This window comes from Erithacus rubecula, assembly GCF_903797595.1.
Source record: "Erithacus rubecula genome assembly, contig: SUPER_Z_unloc_2, whole genome shotgun sequence".
Classification (NCBI taxonomy): domain Eukaryota; kingdom Metazoa; phylum Chordata; class Aves; order Passeriformes; family Muscicapidae; genus Erithacus; species Erithacus rubecula.
In genome coordinates this window covers 1,691,609-1,710,497 of record NW_027635860.1, presented here as the reverse complement: position 1 = coordinate 1,710,497, position 18,889 = coordinate 1,691,609, and the positions used below count along the sequence as shown (strand labels likewise).

General features: G+C 36.8%; 1 protein-coding gene across 4 annotated transcripts in view; it reads right to left on the bottom strand.

Annotated features, from left to right (window-relative positions):
* Positions 1 to 18,889, bottom strand: part of SLC44A1 (solute carrier family 44 member 1) — a 95,454-nt gene that overhangs the window by 33,173 nt on the left and 43,392 nt on the right. For 3 of the 4 annotated variants that reach the window (XM_079331281.1, XM_079331280.1, XM_079331282.1), the window contains exons 7-15: positions 17,624 to 17,713; positions 15,515 to 15,642; positions 14,296 to 14,482; positions 12,160 to 12,325; positions 7,869 to 8,025; positions 7,003 to 7,086; positions 5,815 to 5,952; positions 3,873 to 4,109; positions 2,200 to 2,280 (exon numbers count right to left, since the gene is read on the bottom strand). In XM_079331281.1, coding sequence (XP_079187407.1) covers positions 2,200 to 2,280; positions 3,873 to 4,109; positions 5,815 to 5,952; positions 7,003 to 7,086; positions 7,869 to 8,025; positions 12,160 to 12,325; positions 14,296 to 14,482; positions 15,515 to 15,642; positions 17,624 to 17,713 — 1,268 coding nt within the window. Of the gene's footprint in view, positions 1 to 39; positions 2,281 to 3,872; positions 4,110 to 5,814; positions 5,953 to 7,002; positions 7,087 to 7,868; positions 8,026 to 12,159; positions 12,326 to 14,295; positions 14,483 to 15,514; positions 15,643 to 17,623; positions 17,714 to 18,889 lie in introns of those variants that run through there. The other variant, XM_079331279.1, reaches the window with a different exon arrangement.

Sequence of the window (18,889 nt, the reverse complement as noted above, 5' to 3'; positions counted from 1 at the left end):
AGTCATATAGTACAGTCTTAGACAGATACCAAAGGACAAGAGAAACTGAGTCAAAGGGGTCGCTGGAAGCCATAAAGAAAGAAGCAGGAAAAGGTGGGGTTTTTTTATTGTTGTGCCCTGATACAAGAACAGAAGTACTTAATATGCTTTCTCATCTCTGCTACTAATATCTACTTTAAATATGACTGTATTGAGGGCATTTCACTTTAAGAAATAATAATATCTAAGAAATATCTGTATTTCAAGTTAATTGAAGCAAACCAATAAAGACAGTTTTTAAAAGAAGAGAAAAAAGTAATATTGATCTAATTTTCAGACATGCAATTTTGGGACTATGGGCACTACTGTTACATAACAGATTTATGAATGATCCTATTCTAGATATAACTGAGGCCCTCTATCAGTACCTTGGGAAAATGTATCGGAAATTTAACTGCTGTGTCCCATCATCATCAGGACATGAGATCCTAGTATTTCAAAATCAAATCAACTGGAGCTGAATGCCCAAAAATGGAAAACCACAAGGCCCAAACAGTTCCAAACAAGACAATCACATGAGCAGCAGAACTGGGAGTAATTCAGCAGATGACTTCCACTCTGAGCCTCAAGTGCTCAGCACCTTCTCCAGCCATCCTATGAGGACTTTCAGCCAGTACTAGGCTAAGAGCTTAGAAAAAATTTCCTCTAACAATAAGAGCACACTTGGTTTGCAAGTACTTAGCTTGCACTTTTACAAGGGTGGAAGATGAATAAAGTTTTTTAACATCCAAGCTTTAGGTAGTCAAGTACTAAAGTGTAAGGAGCAGTCTGTGCCAGCTCTGACAACAGCATAAGTGAAAAACCACTTAAGGTAAACCAATTATTTGAAATTGAGTTTAACATAAATTTTTGAACTGAATTTTTTGTGCATATGACTAGAGAGTTTGCACACCCAGTTCTCAATAATTTTCATGGCACATTTGCATTCAAAGCAATTAGCTCCCTCTGAAAATCCCAACATTAATGTCTGCTTGACCGGCTAGAATTACTCCCAGAAGAAAACATTAAATGAGCACAGAATTAGTTTTATATATGTACAAACACAGCAGCATTTAGGCATAAGCAAATCTAGAAATTAGTATGCCATAATGAAATAGCAGAACACGCAAAGCTACACATCTATCCAGTCTATAGCAGGAACCCATTCCAGCTTAGTTAAAAAATGCTCATGCAACATGGCTTCACATACATTGTTGAAAAAAAGAAATTCTTCTGTTAACATACACTTATTTAGATTCCATTTGGTTTAAAAATGATCCCCATAGTACGAAAATGAATAAGACCCCAAACACTCTGAGAAAATGATGATGGAAAAATATTCTATTTGAAAAAGTCATAATGTATGATGACAAATCATACCTTGCCCAGCCTGGCTCTCCGTTATATGCCCTCTGTTCTCCACCTTCCAAACTTATCCTCCTATCTGTTATCTGTACCATGTATAGTGTTCTTATTCCAGGCTATTCAGACATGCAATGCCTTCCTAACAGGCACACCATAAGTAAAACAGGCTGCAGAAGCATAAATGATGCATTGTTCACTGTCTCTGCATCTGACAGTGTGAGATGGAAAGAGCACACAAGAGACAAGCAACATAAGTAGTTGGCAATAAAACAAACAACTGGGAGAAATGTCATTTGAGCAGGTTGAAAGGAATCACTGTATCCAATTCCTTGGCACTGTGTAAGATAATTTGGTGAGGGCTTTAAATACCTGGTCCTACTTTGCAACAATGGATGCACACAGTAGTGTACTTCATTTCAGGCTTTTGCAGTGAATATAAGATGAACAAAAATTGTTCATCTCAGGGCTGAGAAGAGCCCAATGAATCTCAGAGCCATCTTATTTTTAGACTATTCAGCAATTGGGTCTGTCTGCATAAACCATATGGCATGCACCACTAATCCTAATGAAATGATACTGCATTTGTTTCATATGAGACAGTTCCTTTCATCTTACTTTTACAGGAGATGGTCTCAGCTGTGACAAAAACTCTGCCATCCAGGTGATAGGCAAGCTCACAAACAGAAAAAGCAGAACATCTTGAGTGATACAGAGAACAAAAACTTCTCCTGAAGAAGTGCAGTCAGTAAAGACAAAAAGGGAGAAGAAGTAAAAGTGAAACTCTTGGAGGATCGCCACCTCCTCATCTGCACCTACCATTGGTTTTAGCTCTCTGCCCTCAGCTCCACCTCCCCGGCCAGCTTCTTTCATAGATTTCCTACTATTCTCCACAAACTCCTGAAAAACAGTAATGAAATAACAAGTGCTTTCATAGAGCAGACTCCAAGCATCAAATCTCAAGGCAGAACTTCAAAATGTTTAACTACTCAAAATATCTAGGCAATTTGCATCTCTCACTTCTCTTGCTTAAACCTGACCACAAGGTATCAAAAATGTCTGCCAAATAACTACAAAGGTCCCCCCCACTTAAGTCTGGAAGCCAGACAGATGTTTGCCTTGTGTTCTTACACACATCAACTTTCACATTTACCATGTGCTCTCTTTATGAAGAAACAAGGTAAAAGGCTGGTTTCAAAAAAAAAAAAAAAAAAAAAAAAAAGGCAAACCAAAACAAACAAAAGGAAAAAACCAAGCCAAACCAAATAAAAAAAAAACCCCATAACAACAAAAACCCCAAACAAACAAGAATCTCATTTATTGCCTTGTATCCTGTGCATAAGGTTAGAACTCCATTAAACAAAAGGACTTGGAGATAATTACTTGCAAGGTTTGGCTGATTTCCCTGTCCTCAATTCAACCTCTTATATTTTCACCACATCACAATCTCATTTTCATGAAGATTAGAAAACGTGCTGTAAGATTTTAAGCAATTTTTTTCTCTTAAAGGGAAGAATTTTGCAGAAAATGTCAGTAAACTTTAGCTGCTGGGGTTTTGTGATATTGACTGCTGACTAAAGAAATCCAGAATGCTTTTACAATTCATCAGTGCCTTCTTCTGAGAGAACTTGCTGGACTTTACTCTTACTCTAAAAAGAAGCTAATCAGTGGCTGATTTATTTATTTATTATATACTCTAGATTCCCGGGTTTTACAAAAATTTAGCACTAAATTCTTGGCATGGTTTCCCACAATAATAAGGAAAAAATATCCTAAGAAGTCATCAGAATCTTCCTCTAGCATACACATGAGGGTACATTTTACAGAAACATATTCTACACCTGCCATTTAAAAACACTGTCAAGAAATTTCCTACGCAACAACAAACTTGAAAAGCAGAATTTTTATGTCTTGATGTCTAGTTATAGTGAACAGAGAATAACATGGAATAAAAATGGAGAAAATTAATTTGCCTTGCAAAAGGCTTTGAAAAAGCATGTAGGCTCCAGGATAGAATATAAAGCCTGGTATTTCTGTGTGTGACAGAGTGAAATTCTGGTTGAAGTCGATATGAAAACTCCACTGTCACTAACTATGCATGAGGTAGAATACTCTGATATTTTTTCTCTCTTATATCCAAAGAGAGGTCCTTCTCAAGAAAATACAAAACCCAAGTTTTCTCCCCTTGTTTTCTTTCTATTCTGCACTGTGTTATTTACAAGTCATGATATCCAAGAATATGATTCTGCAAGATCACTGCTCATGTAACAGCTAGCAAACAGAAGCCAATACCATAGGAAGGATGCATCATTACTTATCTGATGCATATCAGATGACACTGTTTCCTGATTAAGCCATAAACAAGATGTGAAGGTAAAAACAAACAAACAATAAACCCCCATATTGAACTCATCTAATGTGTTAATTCCATTGTTAAAATACCTATTTTATGGAACCAGATCCTTGGACTTTGAGTGCAAGGGGAAACTTACCATGAGAACTTTATCCATGTAGAATTCCCTGCCAGGGCTCCCATCATTGTATTTTGTATCGATGGCAAAACATAAGAAAAGGACATCAACAACCATTTCATAAATGGAAAGGAAGCAGTGAGCAACCAGGAATGCAAAGAGGCAGACAATGATGAGTGGCAGCACCCAGATGGTGTAATCTCGTTGGTAATTCAGCAACATAATGCCAGCCAAACCTGTGCTGCAGACAATCAGGACCTGAAGAAGAAAATGGTAGACAACTCTAATGGCAGAAGTCTTTTGATAATTTTAGTTTGGTCTGCCAGGGTTAGAACTAGAGGTTATAGATAGCAGGTAACCAAGATCTCTATCTCTATCTCCAGGATTCCCCACGTCCCTGAGAATAAATAATATGTAATTCATTTTTCAGCAGGTTCAAGTAAATTGTTAGATAGCCTTCACCTCAAAGAGTATTTTTCAGAGAAAATTACATTTATATTCTACGGTCATTGTTCTAGTTATACAACATTCCTGTAAAAAAGAATTTTATCCTGTCAATTATATAAACCCATAACCAGATGCAACACATCAACTAACTAATGTGCAGTTGTATTTTTTATTTGGAGTGTAGGGAGAAGTTAGGTAATAGGAGAATGGTATGTTTGACATTTTGCAAGTGGAAACAACTTCCAAGCTTGTATAATATCTATTTCCTCTGCATACAGAAGAGAAAGTAGATCAGAATTCACATGAGGTACTTCATGTAATAGTCTCTAAAGAACTACAGTATGTGTAAAGCCCTAACAGATATTCCACTGGGTACCAGTCTGGTTTTGGCAAAATCAGAAAGACTAAATTTGTGTTGCCACTTGATTTTTTAAATATTTCTCAATGTATTATTATGAACTGCAACTAAACACAATCATAAAATAGGTCAGCTTTTACAAAAACACCACATTGAACTGGTAGAAGAAATGCTGATAGAGTGCATTATTTTAGCTGACACTAATTTTTATATATACATATATTTATATATATATGTGTTCATTTGTGCATTTCTGTCACCTGAACATATTTTTAATAATCGCAGACATCTTTTCAGGGGGTGTTTCCTAACACTTACCAGATTTCTCAGTAAAAATCTCTTATGTAATTTCAGGCTCTCCCAAACACCTGTATATTCCTTATGTGTTTATTCCTTCTCTCATCTTACTCACTTATTTACTGGGTTTAAAGTTCAGACGATTGTACTCTGATGTAACAGAAGTAAGGAATACAGATCAGTCCAACCATTGTCCAGATAGTTAGCCACAGATTATTTAAATAGATTGGTATTTATTGTTTCAGTAAATTATGGCACTTCAAAGGATAGAAGTAATTCACTGGATTACATTTCCACACAGTATATCTCCATTAGGTGGAAATCCAAAAGGCTGGCTGATCGCAGAAATTATTCTAGTTTCCTTTTAATTCTCAGAATAGAACTAATTGAGTTGCTTAAGATGGTGGTTCCTCATAGCAGGCTCTACAGGCCTGCTAATCAGATCTTCCACTCTGATTTTGTCATAAAAGTCAATAAAGTGTCAAATTTTCAACATAAACTTAAAGAGCCCATACTAAACAGAATTTAAAAGAAAAGCTTCCATTCCTTAAAATTCTATGTCTTAACCACAAAATCATAACCTTAAGAGTTTTTAATAACTTTTCTTTTGGCTCTCTTAAAAAAAAGCAAAAAGCATAAAACTTCAGGTATTCTTCTCTAGTCACTTTTACTAAATCTAAGTGGATCATGTGTTCATTCTGCCTATCCTGAATGGCCCCTTCCTAATATGATGCAGCTGGATGCAATAATGTGCACACAAAGAAACAGGATTTTTAAGGCGTTTTGAATTAGGGTTCAAGCCATTGCTAAAGAAATATTGCTTCTACAAAGGTCTGTAATAGCTGTATGCAGCAGACATACCTTTCCTAGAAACAGCATAAAATCCCCAACTGTGTTTATGGCAGCCACTCGCAAAGCGTTTTCCACTAGGATAACAAAGGCATCCTTTGCTGAGGTGCAGAAATTGGTGCTGTTGATAGCTGTGGCTGTATATGCATTCTGAGAAAAGGAGATTGAAGATTTATTCATAGAATGATCAGGTATTTCAGATGAAGGTGGGGAAGGTGAGGGGGAAGATACAGCTACTGAGTAAGACACATTCATCATGTGATTTTAATGAACAAAACTTCCCTTGAGAGCTGTTGAATCAAGCAATATGAACCAGCTGACAGAAGATTATATGAGGTAAAGAATTATTATTCTACTCCTTTCCTCCTCATAATTTATGCAGTAACAAATTTGTTCAAAAAAACTCATTAAACAGAATTTGCAATTTCTCTGCAGGAGGAGGTGAACAGTAGCATAGCTACAGAAATTAAATAGTTCAAAAAAAATCTGGAAATATAAAAGAAACTGAGTATCATACAAGTAAACCAAGATAATTTCTAAATACTTAACTAGACTGAATTCAAGGTTAGTGAAGACAGTTTTCAAGGATTACATTGGTCATTTAAAATGCTTTCTTATGATTTAATTTTCTACATTTCCCCAAGAAAACAAAAATAACAGCAGTGAAAGAGATATTATGCACAAAATATTTATGTATCTGATATTTATTCATGTGATATTTATGGCCCATATATCCACTTTTCCAAGAATCCACTAGTGTGTTGCACTTTGCAATCTTTTTTCCCTTTGTAGATGATGATGACAATTTGATGTTTTGTATAGTTTTTACACAGTGAGAATCTTAAACCTTACACATAGAAAAGCTTAATTCTTTTTTCACAGCAAAAGTATTTTGAAACTCTGATGCAGTTTGACTGAGTAGACATAAGGGGGAATGTCTCCAGCCACTAACCATATTGTTATAATGTTGAGAAACCTTGTTCACAAAGATGAGTATGGCTATTTGTTAGTTCTTGTTTATATTCCAAAGGTCATTGTAGTGATTTGCAGTGTAATTTCAGTAATGGAGACAAGACTGAAGTATTGTCATTCAAGTTCAGTTCCAAAGCACAATATATCATGTGTTGGCATGAGATTGCACTCTGGAATGTATATGCTAGTATCAGCCCTTACACAAAACCTCAATATGGAAAATCTTACCTGATTTAAATATGTCAGGCACTTTTCTAGACACCAAAGGCAGCAAATGCAGGCTTTAAGCATACAGCGAGCACAAGCGTTTTCCTAGAAAAGCACAGAATGTGGGAAAACATAGATAAAGAGTTTTTATGGAAGAAATAGTCCCTTTTGTTTCAATAACTGATATTTAGCCTGCTAACTTAAGCTATCTGCATCAGTCCCATGGTCCTGTAAAGTCAAAATATTCATATGTTGCATCTAGTTGTTGCTTGGGTTGAAGGCGAGTAAAGGAGCAGAGAAGGCTTTTGTAAGGGTTTTACAGAGATGTTTATTTCAGCCACAGGTCTGCATTGCCCAGAGTTCAGGGAACAAAGACGAAGGGGCTTGTGGGGGGGTTCAGGTTTTGTCATGGGACAAGCAGGCAGGGAAATCCTTAGGGACCTTAGGGACAGGGGGTCTCCAAGGGTGGGGTTAGGGTGAAAAGGCGAAGAGGGGAACAGAGCGGGAATTACTTAAAGGCTGACTGACCGGGAGAGGGCACGGGGCTTGCTTTTGCTTCTCTAATTGGGACCCTTTCTGGGTCTCCACAATCATAGAACAATAGGATGGTTTAGGTTGGAAGCAACTCCAAACACCACAGGCAGGGACATCTTTCACTAGACCAGGCTGCTCAAAATCTCATCCAACACGACCCAGAACACTTCCAGGGATGTGGTATCAAAAACTTCTCTGGGTAATCTGTTCCAGTGCTCCACCACCCTCATAGTTAAAAATTTCTTCTTACCCCTGATCTATTGCAAAACAAGACTTCTGACCTCCCACATAGATTAAATAAACAGGCAAATTTTTCAGGCCTTGAGCATGAAAATGAAATCTGTTTCTCTTACCTTTCCTTTGAGTTGTGTGTGAATATACATAAGAATCATTCGCGGTATCTTCACTAGTGTGATAATGAAAGACCCCTTTGCTACTGTTCCTAGGTGGTAACAAACAAGGCGATTAACAGATGCCAGAATAGGAGTAAATGGCAGATTTCTTTTCTCCCTGTTGAAAAGAGAAAAAAAATGAACTAGAATAATTAGTATTTACATAACATCATCTAGAAATGCTACAAATTCTCAATAAAACAATGTGCAAAAGGATTGTATTATCCTCCACTGGCTTTCAGGATATATTGTTCACTCCACCCTGACAATCTGTGTAACTCACAGATTTGTCTCTGATGCAGGACTACAATAAGAAATTGGTATGTCATACTGTCAGAGACTGAAATATTGTTATGGCTTAAGCATTTTTATGAAGGACTTTTGCCTATTATAGCAAAACTTTATAACTAAAGATGCATGGAAGACCACCACAGCCTGAATGAGCCTCCTGACTGAGGCTCTGGACTGCAAGTTGATGGAGATAAGATAAAGTGACTCAATTCTGGGCTGGGGGAAAGAATACATTCACAGGAGGATTAAGCCTCACACCTTCAGCGTGGAGACACAGGCCCAGGGCTATCAGTTGCCAGGCTCGAACAGACCCTCACACCAAAGAGTGGGAGCGGAAAGGAGAGGTTCGGGGTGTGTGGTAAAAAAGCCCCTGGTGAGAGGCACACTGAAGGCCAATATGCTGCTCTGCAAGCCTGCCCACCTGCAGTCACCTGTTCACCCAGAAAAGCCTCATCTACAGGACATCTACCTGAATGACAGCAGAAGGGGTGTCATGGCCTATCAAAAGTTCCCCCCACAAGGGGCCCTGCAACATGATGCAACAGATCCACAGTGTTGCAAGGGACAGCATTAAACTTGCCCTAAGGCATTCCCTCCTGGCCCAAATGTATTTTAATCCATTGGATTCTATACTTTCTGGGGTGCAGGGGACCCTCACCACCAAGAAGACCAGATGGAGGGAAGCCATAAGATGTTGCTGGGACCCTTGGAAACATGGTAAGTTTCTACTTAACCACTGTCCCTCTCCCTGTTTCCCTGCCTGATCTTTTTCTACATCCACCTTTCTTTCTTTCCCTTTGCCTCTTCTACTAATAAATAATATATATCAATGGGGTTTTTTGTCACCAACATCTAACCTCCTTTGGTTTTAATCAAGTTTTGGAGTATATTTTGAACCTTTCTGCATTCCATCCATTTTATTCACAGAGAATTACTTTTCTTAGCTCTTCTGTGTTAAATTGATTCATAACACATATGAGTGGTGTGGTCGTGCATCCCCTTTGTCCCTTCCCACCTTGGGCTGCATTATGATCTCAGAAATGCTTGTTAGGGCCCTGTCTTGACAAAGAGCACCTGGGCTCACCTCCTTGAACCTATCAGAAACACAGTCTGCTCCCAGGAACTTGCCGTAACAAGCTCCTGCTCTTAAATGAACCGTCTTGTAAACTTATTTTTTGTGCTTTTTAGGTTCTACCAACCTAAGTAGAACATTGTGTTACTAAACTTGCAAACAAAGTTACAGACTGAATTGTGAACAGCATAGAAAATTACTATGACTAAATCCAATTCTCTTGCAACTTTGTAAACTCCTTGACCACAGTGGGCTATGATCAGCATCTCCTTTTGAGTGGGACCTCTCTGAGTCACTGAATACTCAAGTCTGTGATATTTAGGGGATCAAAGTCAAATGCTGCTGACGCAGCCTGGGCTGACACTCCACTCCTCAAGCCTCCACCCTTCGCCTGCTGAGAAGGTGCAGAGACATCCAACTGAGTACTTCACTGAACTTGTTGTACTCATTGTAAATTCTATATACTCTTCTATTAAATTTGTTAAATTACACTACTGATTAAGTGATATTAAGTGCTGTTTAGCTCTTCAGGCCAAAACTATTGGCCAAGTCTGGGGCAAGAGGACATATTCTTAACCCTGTGATTCAATGAGAGGGTCTCCCTCATTTCTTTCTATCCTTATCCTTTCTTACCCTTATCCTTTTTCCATCCCCAGCATCCACATAAATAATTTTAGGTTAAGTTTTAGATTAATTTATTTTAGTCCTATTGTTCCTTTTTAAAGTGTGCTTTAATCATCTACTAAGTAGTAGAGTGAATCTTTTCAATTAACTGTCATACTTCAACTTCTATTCTAACCTGCTTTTGACAATACCTTGGCCAGTAATTCTCTAGCAACTGGAAACACTGATGACAGGTATTCTTACTAGCAGTTGGCTGCATTACCACTATTAACAACTGGCAACTCCCATAAAGTTGCACAGATGGTATGCAATTCAAAACCTTCCAAAACAATAAGAAACTCTGCTTATACTTTTTCAGTCAGACTACTGATAAACTTGTCTTTTCCTTGCTTGTTCTTTTGGAGATCCTTGCGTAGACTTTGGAGACGATATTATTGATTGATCAGGTAAACACTGCTCGGATTTTTTGCATTACTGATTTAGCTATTATGTCCTCAAGGTACCAATGGTTGAGCCTTCAAACAAATTATTTAACACAATGTAGCTATAATATTCTTAATTTATCAGATAAATACTCACATTCATGGTTTCAAGCCATATTTCTTTTCTAGCAAGAAATTCACTTATACATCTCTCTCAAAGAATAGCACAAATTAAACATACAAAGAACAGCTCTTCTTTATTAGAATAAGAGCATGATAATATTCAAACATTCAAAAAATGCTAACATTCAAAAAATAAAGTATCTCCCCAGCTTGGGAGAAGTGAGAAAATAATTCAAAACAGGTAACAAAAGTAGATTCTTCATTCCATAAAACTAATATCTGCATAATTCAATCCTGAGATTTTAATGATTAAAATATGTTTACTCCGTATTATCTTCCAATTAGCTTTTAGGGGAAGACAAATTCTACTCCCTGTTAGGCAAAATCACACAAATTGCTTGAGTCTTATGCCTAAGCAACCTAAGCACTCCTCCTTTTCAGAGCAAAGTCTGTAATGCAAAATACTTTGAGGCCTGTTATTGCTTGAGTGGAAAGGAATCCATCTGGCTAAGGTGAATGAGCAGTGAACACATATAAAACATTTCTCCATGGATAACCTCATCTCATTTGATTTGGAAAGCTGTTCATATGCAAAATAATAGGTAAGTGCAAATTAATGGCTTTTCCATTTTTACAAGTCACTTTTCAAATTATGATTGTATCTTAAAATGCAAAAAGAAGATAACAGTAGAGAGAAATGAGGATTTACTAACTTAAAATTGCTGTTATGGAATTATAGGGTATGGTTAAAATAAAAATAATTTACCCATAGGTGACAGGAAATACATAAACTTACAGATGAAGCATACACATTGCTAAGCAATCTATTTCCATGCAGAATTATTCTCTTTCCTCTGTATTTTCCTCATTCCTGTATTCAATCTAGTTTAATTATTCACAAGATTACATCCCTGTAATATCTTGTAATAACTTCATAGATGTATTTCATTGGTATACTGGAGAACTTCATCATTAATAAAATAACAAAATTTCTGACAGCACAGTAAATTGATTCCTTGTTTTTGATATTGTTTTAAAGAGTAGAGCAGAAAACAAGTCAAATGTAGTTCACGTAATAGCCTCAATTAAAAAGACAAAGCAATTAAACATGCATGATCTGAATCATGCACTTGAAAAATATCTGCATACATTATTCTAAAAACTGACACACAATTTAGTTCACAAATACAGCAAAGGAATATGGAGCTTTAAAATTTTACATGAATTTTTACTTGCATATGATCTTGTCAGAATCTAAATGTAAATTATGAATCTAACAATATCTTAAGTTACATGTGAAAGAAAGATTAATGAATACTGTGGAAGCACTAAATAATTTAAAGGGCACGGTTTCACAATTAAAATAATAATCAACTACTTTCATTATTTTTTTAACCTCTACAGATCTTACCAGCATTAATTATTAGCAAAACAGATGACCTTCCAGATGCATCCTACTTTGTAAACAACCACCCATGTCTGTAGAATGTGCACAGGTTACAAGGCAAATAAGACTTCAAGTCTTATATGTCAAGAACACCATCTATAAATGGCAAAACAGATACTTCAGGACTTGATAAGATTTAAAAAGGGTCAAGTCAATTTATCTCTTGCCCAGCTTTCCTAATGGACACAAATACTCTCCCCAGAAACCCTGTTGCTCATTATTTCTGCGAAGTCAATGTGTAGGCTACTGTGCATAGAGCTAAGTTATCCCTACCTTGTAAAATAGTATGTCACAACAGCCCCTGCTACTGTCATCTGCTGACAGGCTAGGATAAACTCGCTGATCCAGATCAGTCCCACTACATGGTACCACCACATGTATTTCAAAGGACCTGCCATCCGAAATTCAACAAATCCTTCTTCATTTGGGACAGGACTACCTACAAATAAAAGAGGGTAAAAAAGAAAATTATTCTTACATCAACTCATAATGAAGGAAGCATATGGTATTAGCAGTTCATAACCAGTTATAGCAGAAACCCCTCTAGTTTCTACTCATAGTATTGAATGCCATGTTTAGGAACATTGTTCTTAAGAAAGAGAATTTTTAAGACAATAAGTATAATGATATTAGGAAAAAAACCACTAAAAATTTCCACAACTAACAACCATCTCATAGCAATAATTCATATAGTTAAACATAATGGAAGTCTACTTCAGTCATTCCTAATTTAAGTTTGCCTCTTTGTCAGTATTTTTCATAGGCAGGAATCAATATCAGCTCCTTACATCTAGACATCAACATCAACAATCACTTTTGTTTTCCCTATGGTAAGCTTTTCTAGCTTTACAGCTATTAACAGACATATGGGAATAGCCTTAGAAATCCTAAATAAATTATTTCATATATTCAAAAATGCATTGACTCTTTGAATAGCAGTGAATAGCTATATCACGTACAGAGACTGACAGCATGTCAGAACACTCCTAGGATAAGCTCTATTTCAATGTGTTAATGCACAGGGAGATGTTTCATCTTATACAACAGTTACATGAACAGCTGATAAGATTCAGAAAAACACTGCAAGGAATCTTGTGTGCATAAAGTGCTTACATCAAAAACCATGTTTTGACTTAGCACTGACAGCACGTTACCCACATTCTTAGTTATACTTTTATACTTAACATATAAAATTAATGTTTTCTTGTGAATAAGTTAACTGTTGAAATAATTCTGGTTTCAGTGAACAAGGACATGGCCTTATTTACACAGTTTATTTAACTGATAATAGTGATGATACTGAGTATATATAAGCTATAAAGATAAATCTGTTTTTGTAGAATCAAGGCAGGTCGAAGGGTTCTGTCAAGTTAACCATAATATCACACTACATTCTGCTACAAATTTAGTGCCTGTGCAGTAATGTGACTCAGAAAGTGAAGCACAGGGCTGAGACTCTCAGTGGTGATCGCTTTCTGCACATAGCACAGCATGCAATAAAAACTAAAAATTCCATCAGTAATGAGAACAAGAACATGTGAATTCTATTGCCTCCAACCCTTGCTAAGAACTCAGGACATGAAAAATATTTATCTGTGAAATAGCTTTGTGACTTGAAACACTGTTACTTTTGGACACTAGCAAACAACACATTTCAAAATTTTAAGACATTTAATAATGAATGACAGTCTCTGTTGCCCACAGTGTACTGCAAAATAACAGACTTTTAAAAAGGATCTGCTGTGGGCTTTTTTTTTTTTTTTCTGAAGTAGCCAAGGACCTATAGAATTAATTAATTCTAGAAGCTCTTGTCAGACCCTGAATAAAAACAAAGCTTTCACCTTCAATATACTGAAGAGCAGGCAGGAATTAGAAGTACATTGGCTGCTCTCAGAATACAGTGTACAAACAGCAGAAAAATCTCCCTAAAGATTCTGGAATAATACTGGATACTTAAGTTTCAAACAGCTGAAAACTAAAATCACAATATTTACATTGTAGGAGACAGTAATTGTGTGCAATGGCCCTTCCCTTACTATGTACTCATCTGTTGAGTGCTATCTACAGTATTTGGTGACAACAAGATCATGCTGTCTTTAACTTGTGTGTGTAAAACCAGAGGGAATTATTTGAAAAATTACTATAGCAGTTTTATTAATAGAGTCTCATGGTTTGCAGCAAGCCAACTTGCATCAAATCAAAAAGCCAACTTAACACACAAAGTACCATGCTGGAAAAGACTCAAATGCACAAAACCCTTTTTGAAACAAGGGTTCTGAAGTCAGTGAAGCAGACAAGAATAGAAGCTTGTGGGCTTTTTTCTTTGAGATTCCCAAGGCTATTTAGTCAACTCTGCTAGAAATCACAGAAAAATGAAGTGAAATTTATTAAAAGTAAGTGACTGCTTACCTGTAGTGCCGAGAAAAAGCAGGACTGTGATCCAGTATGTCCAGAAGACGATAAGCACAAAGAATGTCCAAAATGGCTGGAAGACTAACAGTGGCAGGTGAATGAAGACCTTGCCAGCCACGTGGAACAAGGCAATGGTGAGAGCTACTCTTTTGCGCATGATTAACACGATCAAGAACAGGATCACCTAGAGCAGGGTTTCCAAATCACATTTTAGAGTACTGAAATAGAATCAAGCTACTCTTTTGCACAACTAGGATATTCAAACACACTAAATTAACACATACTCTATCTACAAGATCACAAGATGAAAATGTAAAACCTCTACAGCTTCTTCTGGCAATAAATTATTTTTCCAAATTATACTTTTTGGGAACTCCATTCGCATAATTATGTATTTGGAATCATCATCAGCCTTAAGCTGATTAAATAAGACCAGGTTCTATCCTCAATTATGTTTTACAAAGCAGTGAAATCAGCAAGTTTTAACTTTTAATTACCTTTAAGGTAATTTAAAATTTATATGACCATGGTGTTGTGCTCTTATAGGATGTATGTATATGTGTGTACAACAATATAGGGAGTAAGAATCTAGGAGAGGAAACAGAGAGGAACTTTTGCATTAGGATGTGAAGGAATAAAAACAGAAGAGGGAGACTACAATTCCTGTGAATTTAGTCAAACAGTGTCAGTTCTTGGCAGTAAATTCAGTGACTCTGAGATGAACAGCAAGGCCCGAAGAAGATAAATTTGTTCCATTGGTGTAGTATTTCAGTTCACAATGATTGCTGAGAACAGCTTCTTTCAGAAGTAGGCTAAGGACTTTTAATACACTGAAATTACTAAGTACCTCTGAACTGAGAACCTAAGAAAAATCTCTGGATTGGCAGTCCAACCTCATACCTATTCTTAAACATCCCTCTGGACATTTTAAAGCAGATGAAAGTAACTGCAGGGCTAGAAAGTCTCTCTTGCCTCAAAATCATATATTAGAGAACAGTTCCTAGAAAGTCTCTCATGACTCATAATCAGATATTAAAGAACAATTCCTGAAAGTTAAAAAAATAACATAATGAAAGAAAATCTCTTCAACAGAAACTGTAGCAGAAATAAACTGTTCCAAAACATGCCAAATATAATGCTTTCACCTGAATAAAAAAAATAAAGACCAACAGGAAGACAAGAACAAGAAAATAATACAATCATTAGCAAAGCGTACCGTGAAGACTGTAGCTGCAATAGCATAGATCAAGAGAGCCTGAAGATTGTCTTTGGCTATTTGGGACTCAAGAGCACCAGCAGACATTCTTTGTTTAGCATAGAGCCACCACAGGACACCTGTACCACCTATGTTTTAGTGAGAAAACAAAAATGATGAATTAATGATCCATCTTCTGTGTGACAGACACTCTCTAGTCCCAGAGCAATAAAACAGTTCTTTCCTTTTAAGTCTAGTCTGGTACTGAATACTCAACCCAACAGGAACTTGAGAGGAGGGAGAAGTATCTACTTCTCCTCTATTACCCTAACAATGAATAGCACAGCTTCCACTAGACAGTGGAAAAACAAAAGGAAGAATAAATAACTCTGTGGCAGGCTGTATGTATGAATGCATATGTGTGCATAATAATGCAGGGAGTAAGAATTTAGGAGGGGGATCAGAGATGGACCTTTGGATTAGGATGTGAAATAACAAGAGCAACAAGACAAGGAGTCTATCATTCCTACAAACACTAACCAAAACAACAAGCATCAGCCTGATGCTGGAAACAGCACCTTAATCATATGTAGCTAAACGTGCTTCAGACCATGTCTTGGACACTGCAAAAAACATTAGTAAAATGCACAGAAGGCAGATACAATGTGAGGTACTATCTTCTCACCCGTTTTGTTCATCCTAGCCTTATGGCCAGAAAAACATTCTCCTATTCTAGCTGCCTTTTCAAGGTAGAATTTTCTTGAACACAGGTCTCCAGCCATTTAGGGAGATAAACACTCCTCTCTGTACAGTTCTTTTCTCTTTTATGTCTCCTTCTCTGTTCTACTGGTATTTCTGAATCAAATGCATAAGTTTAGTAGAGGGGTTGAACTAGAACCTCTGTGGTCCCTTCCAACCTTACCCACTGATTCTGTGATCACATGTTTTTGCTGAACATACTGTGTCCAGGTCTAAAATGAAGAAAACTCTTTTGACATCTCCTAAACAAACAGCCAAGACAGAATAAGCACTATGTGCCATAAAAGACAGTTTTTTATTCAAGCCTTGTAATGGATGAAACTTTTTAGAACGTAGTAACAGATGCCAGTAAGATAAGTCATTCAACTCTTTCACTCAGCATGGTTGCTCAGCTTCTAAAGAGAATATAAATTAAAAGAAAAAAAAAAAATCTATATTTTCCCTTTTCCCTGGTCATAGATTGTGAGGCTGTTTATCAGAAAACCAAAGTGATACTGAAAAAATATAGATAGTCTGTTGATTTTTTTCCATTCATTGCAGTCATAAAATCATAAAAATTGCAAGAATTAAATCACTAGTACTTTCTAATACAATTATTCTATTTTTTCCTTCCCTACAGTCATATGCCCAGACATTTTGGCTTAGCTACTCAGTAATAAGCATAGAAAACTTTAGTTTTATGAATTTAAAGGCTAATGTGATAAAATAAGGCTATTTTCACACAAGTTACATCATTTTGGAAGAAACAACCTTTAGTCATTTCCAAGATAGCATGGCTGGTTGCATTTCACACGACTTAAGTCATGCAGGTCTTCCTGAATCACATGGAAATAAAAGAATTTTATTAGAATTGCTAGACAAGCACCTTTACTTCCTCTCTTTAAGAACAGGTTTTAAAAAGCTACTCAAAGAACTGAACGGCTGATGAACACATCAGAGTTGCAAATACATTCAGCTGCATAAGCAACAGTGGCTTTGATTTCTTCATGCACCAGCCATGGTGTGGGACACGCCCAGGATTGCCTGCCCAGCTGACGTGTTTGGAAGGCAGGTTAAGAAGTAGGCAACATTTAGGGTGGTGCTACAAGTGCTGTGAGGAATCTCCTGCACTGACACGTGTGGCCTCTAGTGAGCTAGGCTTACATGAAGACTGCCTGCCAAGCAGGGTGTGCAAATATTCAAGGAGCAACACACTCTCTGTGAGACATCTGCAATTACTATGGTGGCATTTTCAATGTGAAAGGGATTTTTAAAAAAAAAAGCTGAAGGGAAATTCACAATCCAAGATCTCTGTGGGATGTAGCTGGGCTGAGGACATGGAGCACATGGATTGGAACTGGGCACTCAAACTGGGAGACAAACAAGACTTACCAAGTGATCCCAGAATGACAAGAATTGTTAAAATCCAGACAAGTACTCTTGAAATGTACCTTATTATAACCATCAAAATCATGGACAACACTGCAAAAGAAAACAAATAAATAAGCAGACTAATTACTTCAACTAGATAGTCTTCCTAATTTTCCCACTGCGCTAAGGTAACTGCATTCCAGGAGAATTTTTACAGGTTTTTTTTTGAGACTTACAAACTCACTGAATAGATACTTAGGAAAATTAGGCACCTCTACAACTTCTGCTTTGATAATGTTGATTAAAAAAAGAGAGCATAAATACATTTACACAATACATTAAAACAAGACATAATGCATGCATACAGACAGAGATGTACTTAAGACAATGACCAAACAGACAGTAAGACATGACAGTACTTTGAGTCTGGTAACATGAGCACACCTCCTGAAGACCAGAGCAGAGTCTGCACACAAATACACATGTCCAACAACTGCAGTTAATATGATATCTGTGTATTCCAAAATGTCATGACAGTCATAAGTAAAGAACTATACACCAGTGAAGACTAAGTGAGTGGTGTGTACAAGTACACACTCATAACACATAGACATGTCTGTGTTCAGCGGTTCCATGCAAGCCACAGGAACCCAGCTTTTTGAATCACAGTCTAATCCACTATTTTAAAAGAAATAACTTCTGTCTAACTGTAAAATTGTGAAAACAATTTTTTTAAATTAACTGTATGTAAATTCTGTACTAACTTCTGACTCTAACTAAACAGTAGCACTGTGAATCAGCTACTAGCTTTCAGATTCCAAAGTTTTCTGCCATTATTACCTGAAACACTGAACCTGTCAAGATGTAAAAATAAACAGCTATCCAGTTACAGTTGAAAACATACACAGTGGTCTTTTGCGTGTTTGTAGGGGGGGTTAATGGTATCCTCTTTTTCCCTTTTTTCACCCTCCTTCCCTCCTGCCCTTTTTTTTAACCACAAAAGCAAATGGAAAACGAAGGACCCCCTCTATCTGATACATCTTTGAAATGTTTCTTTCTAAACAATACACTGCTCATATGCATAGCTAATACCCTGATCTTCCCATTTTAGGATTTCAGATTTTATACTTTGTATGAGTAAAATAGACTCACTAGGAAAACAATTTATGTTGGTGGGCAACATTCCAGGTCAAACAAGATTACTTTGTTAAAACAGCTCTTTAGTCTAGCCAAAGGGTCACTCTATATGCTAGAGACACCTTGCACCTATTGAAACAATTCAGCACC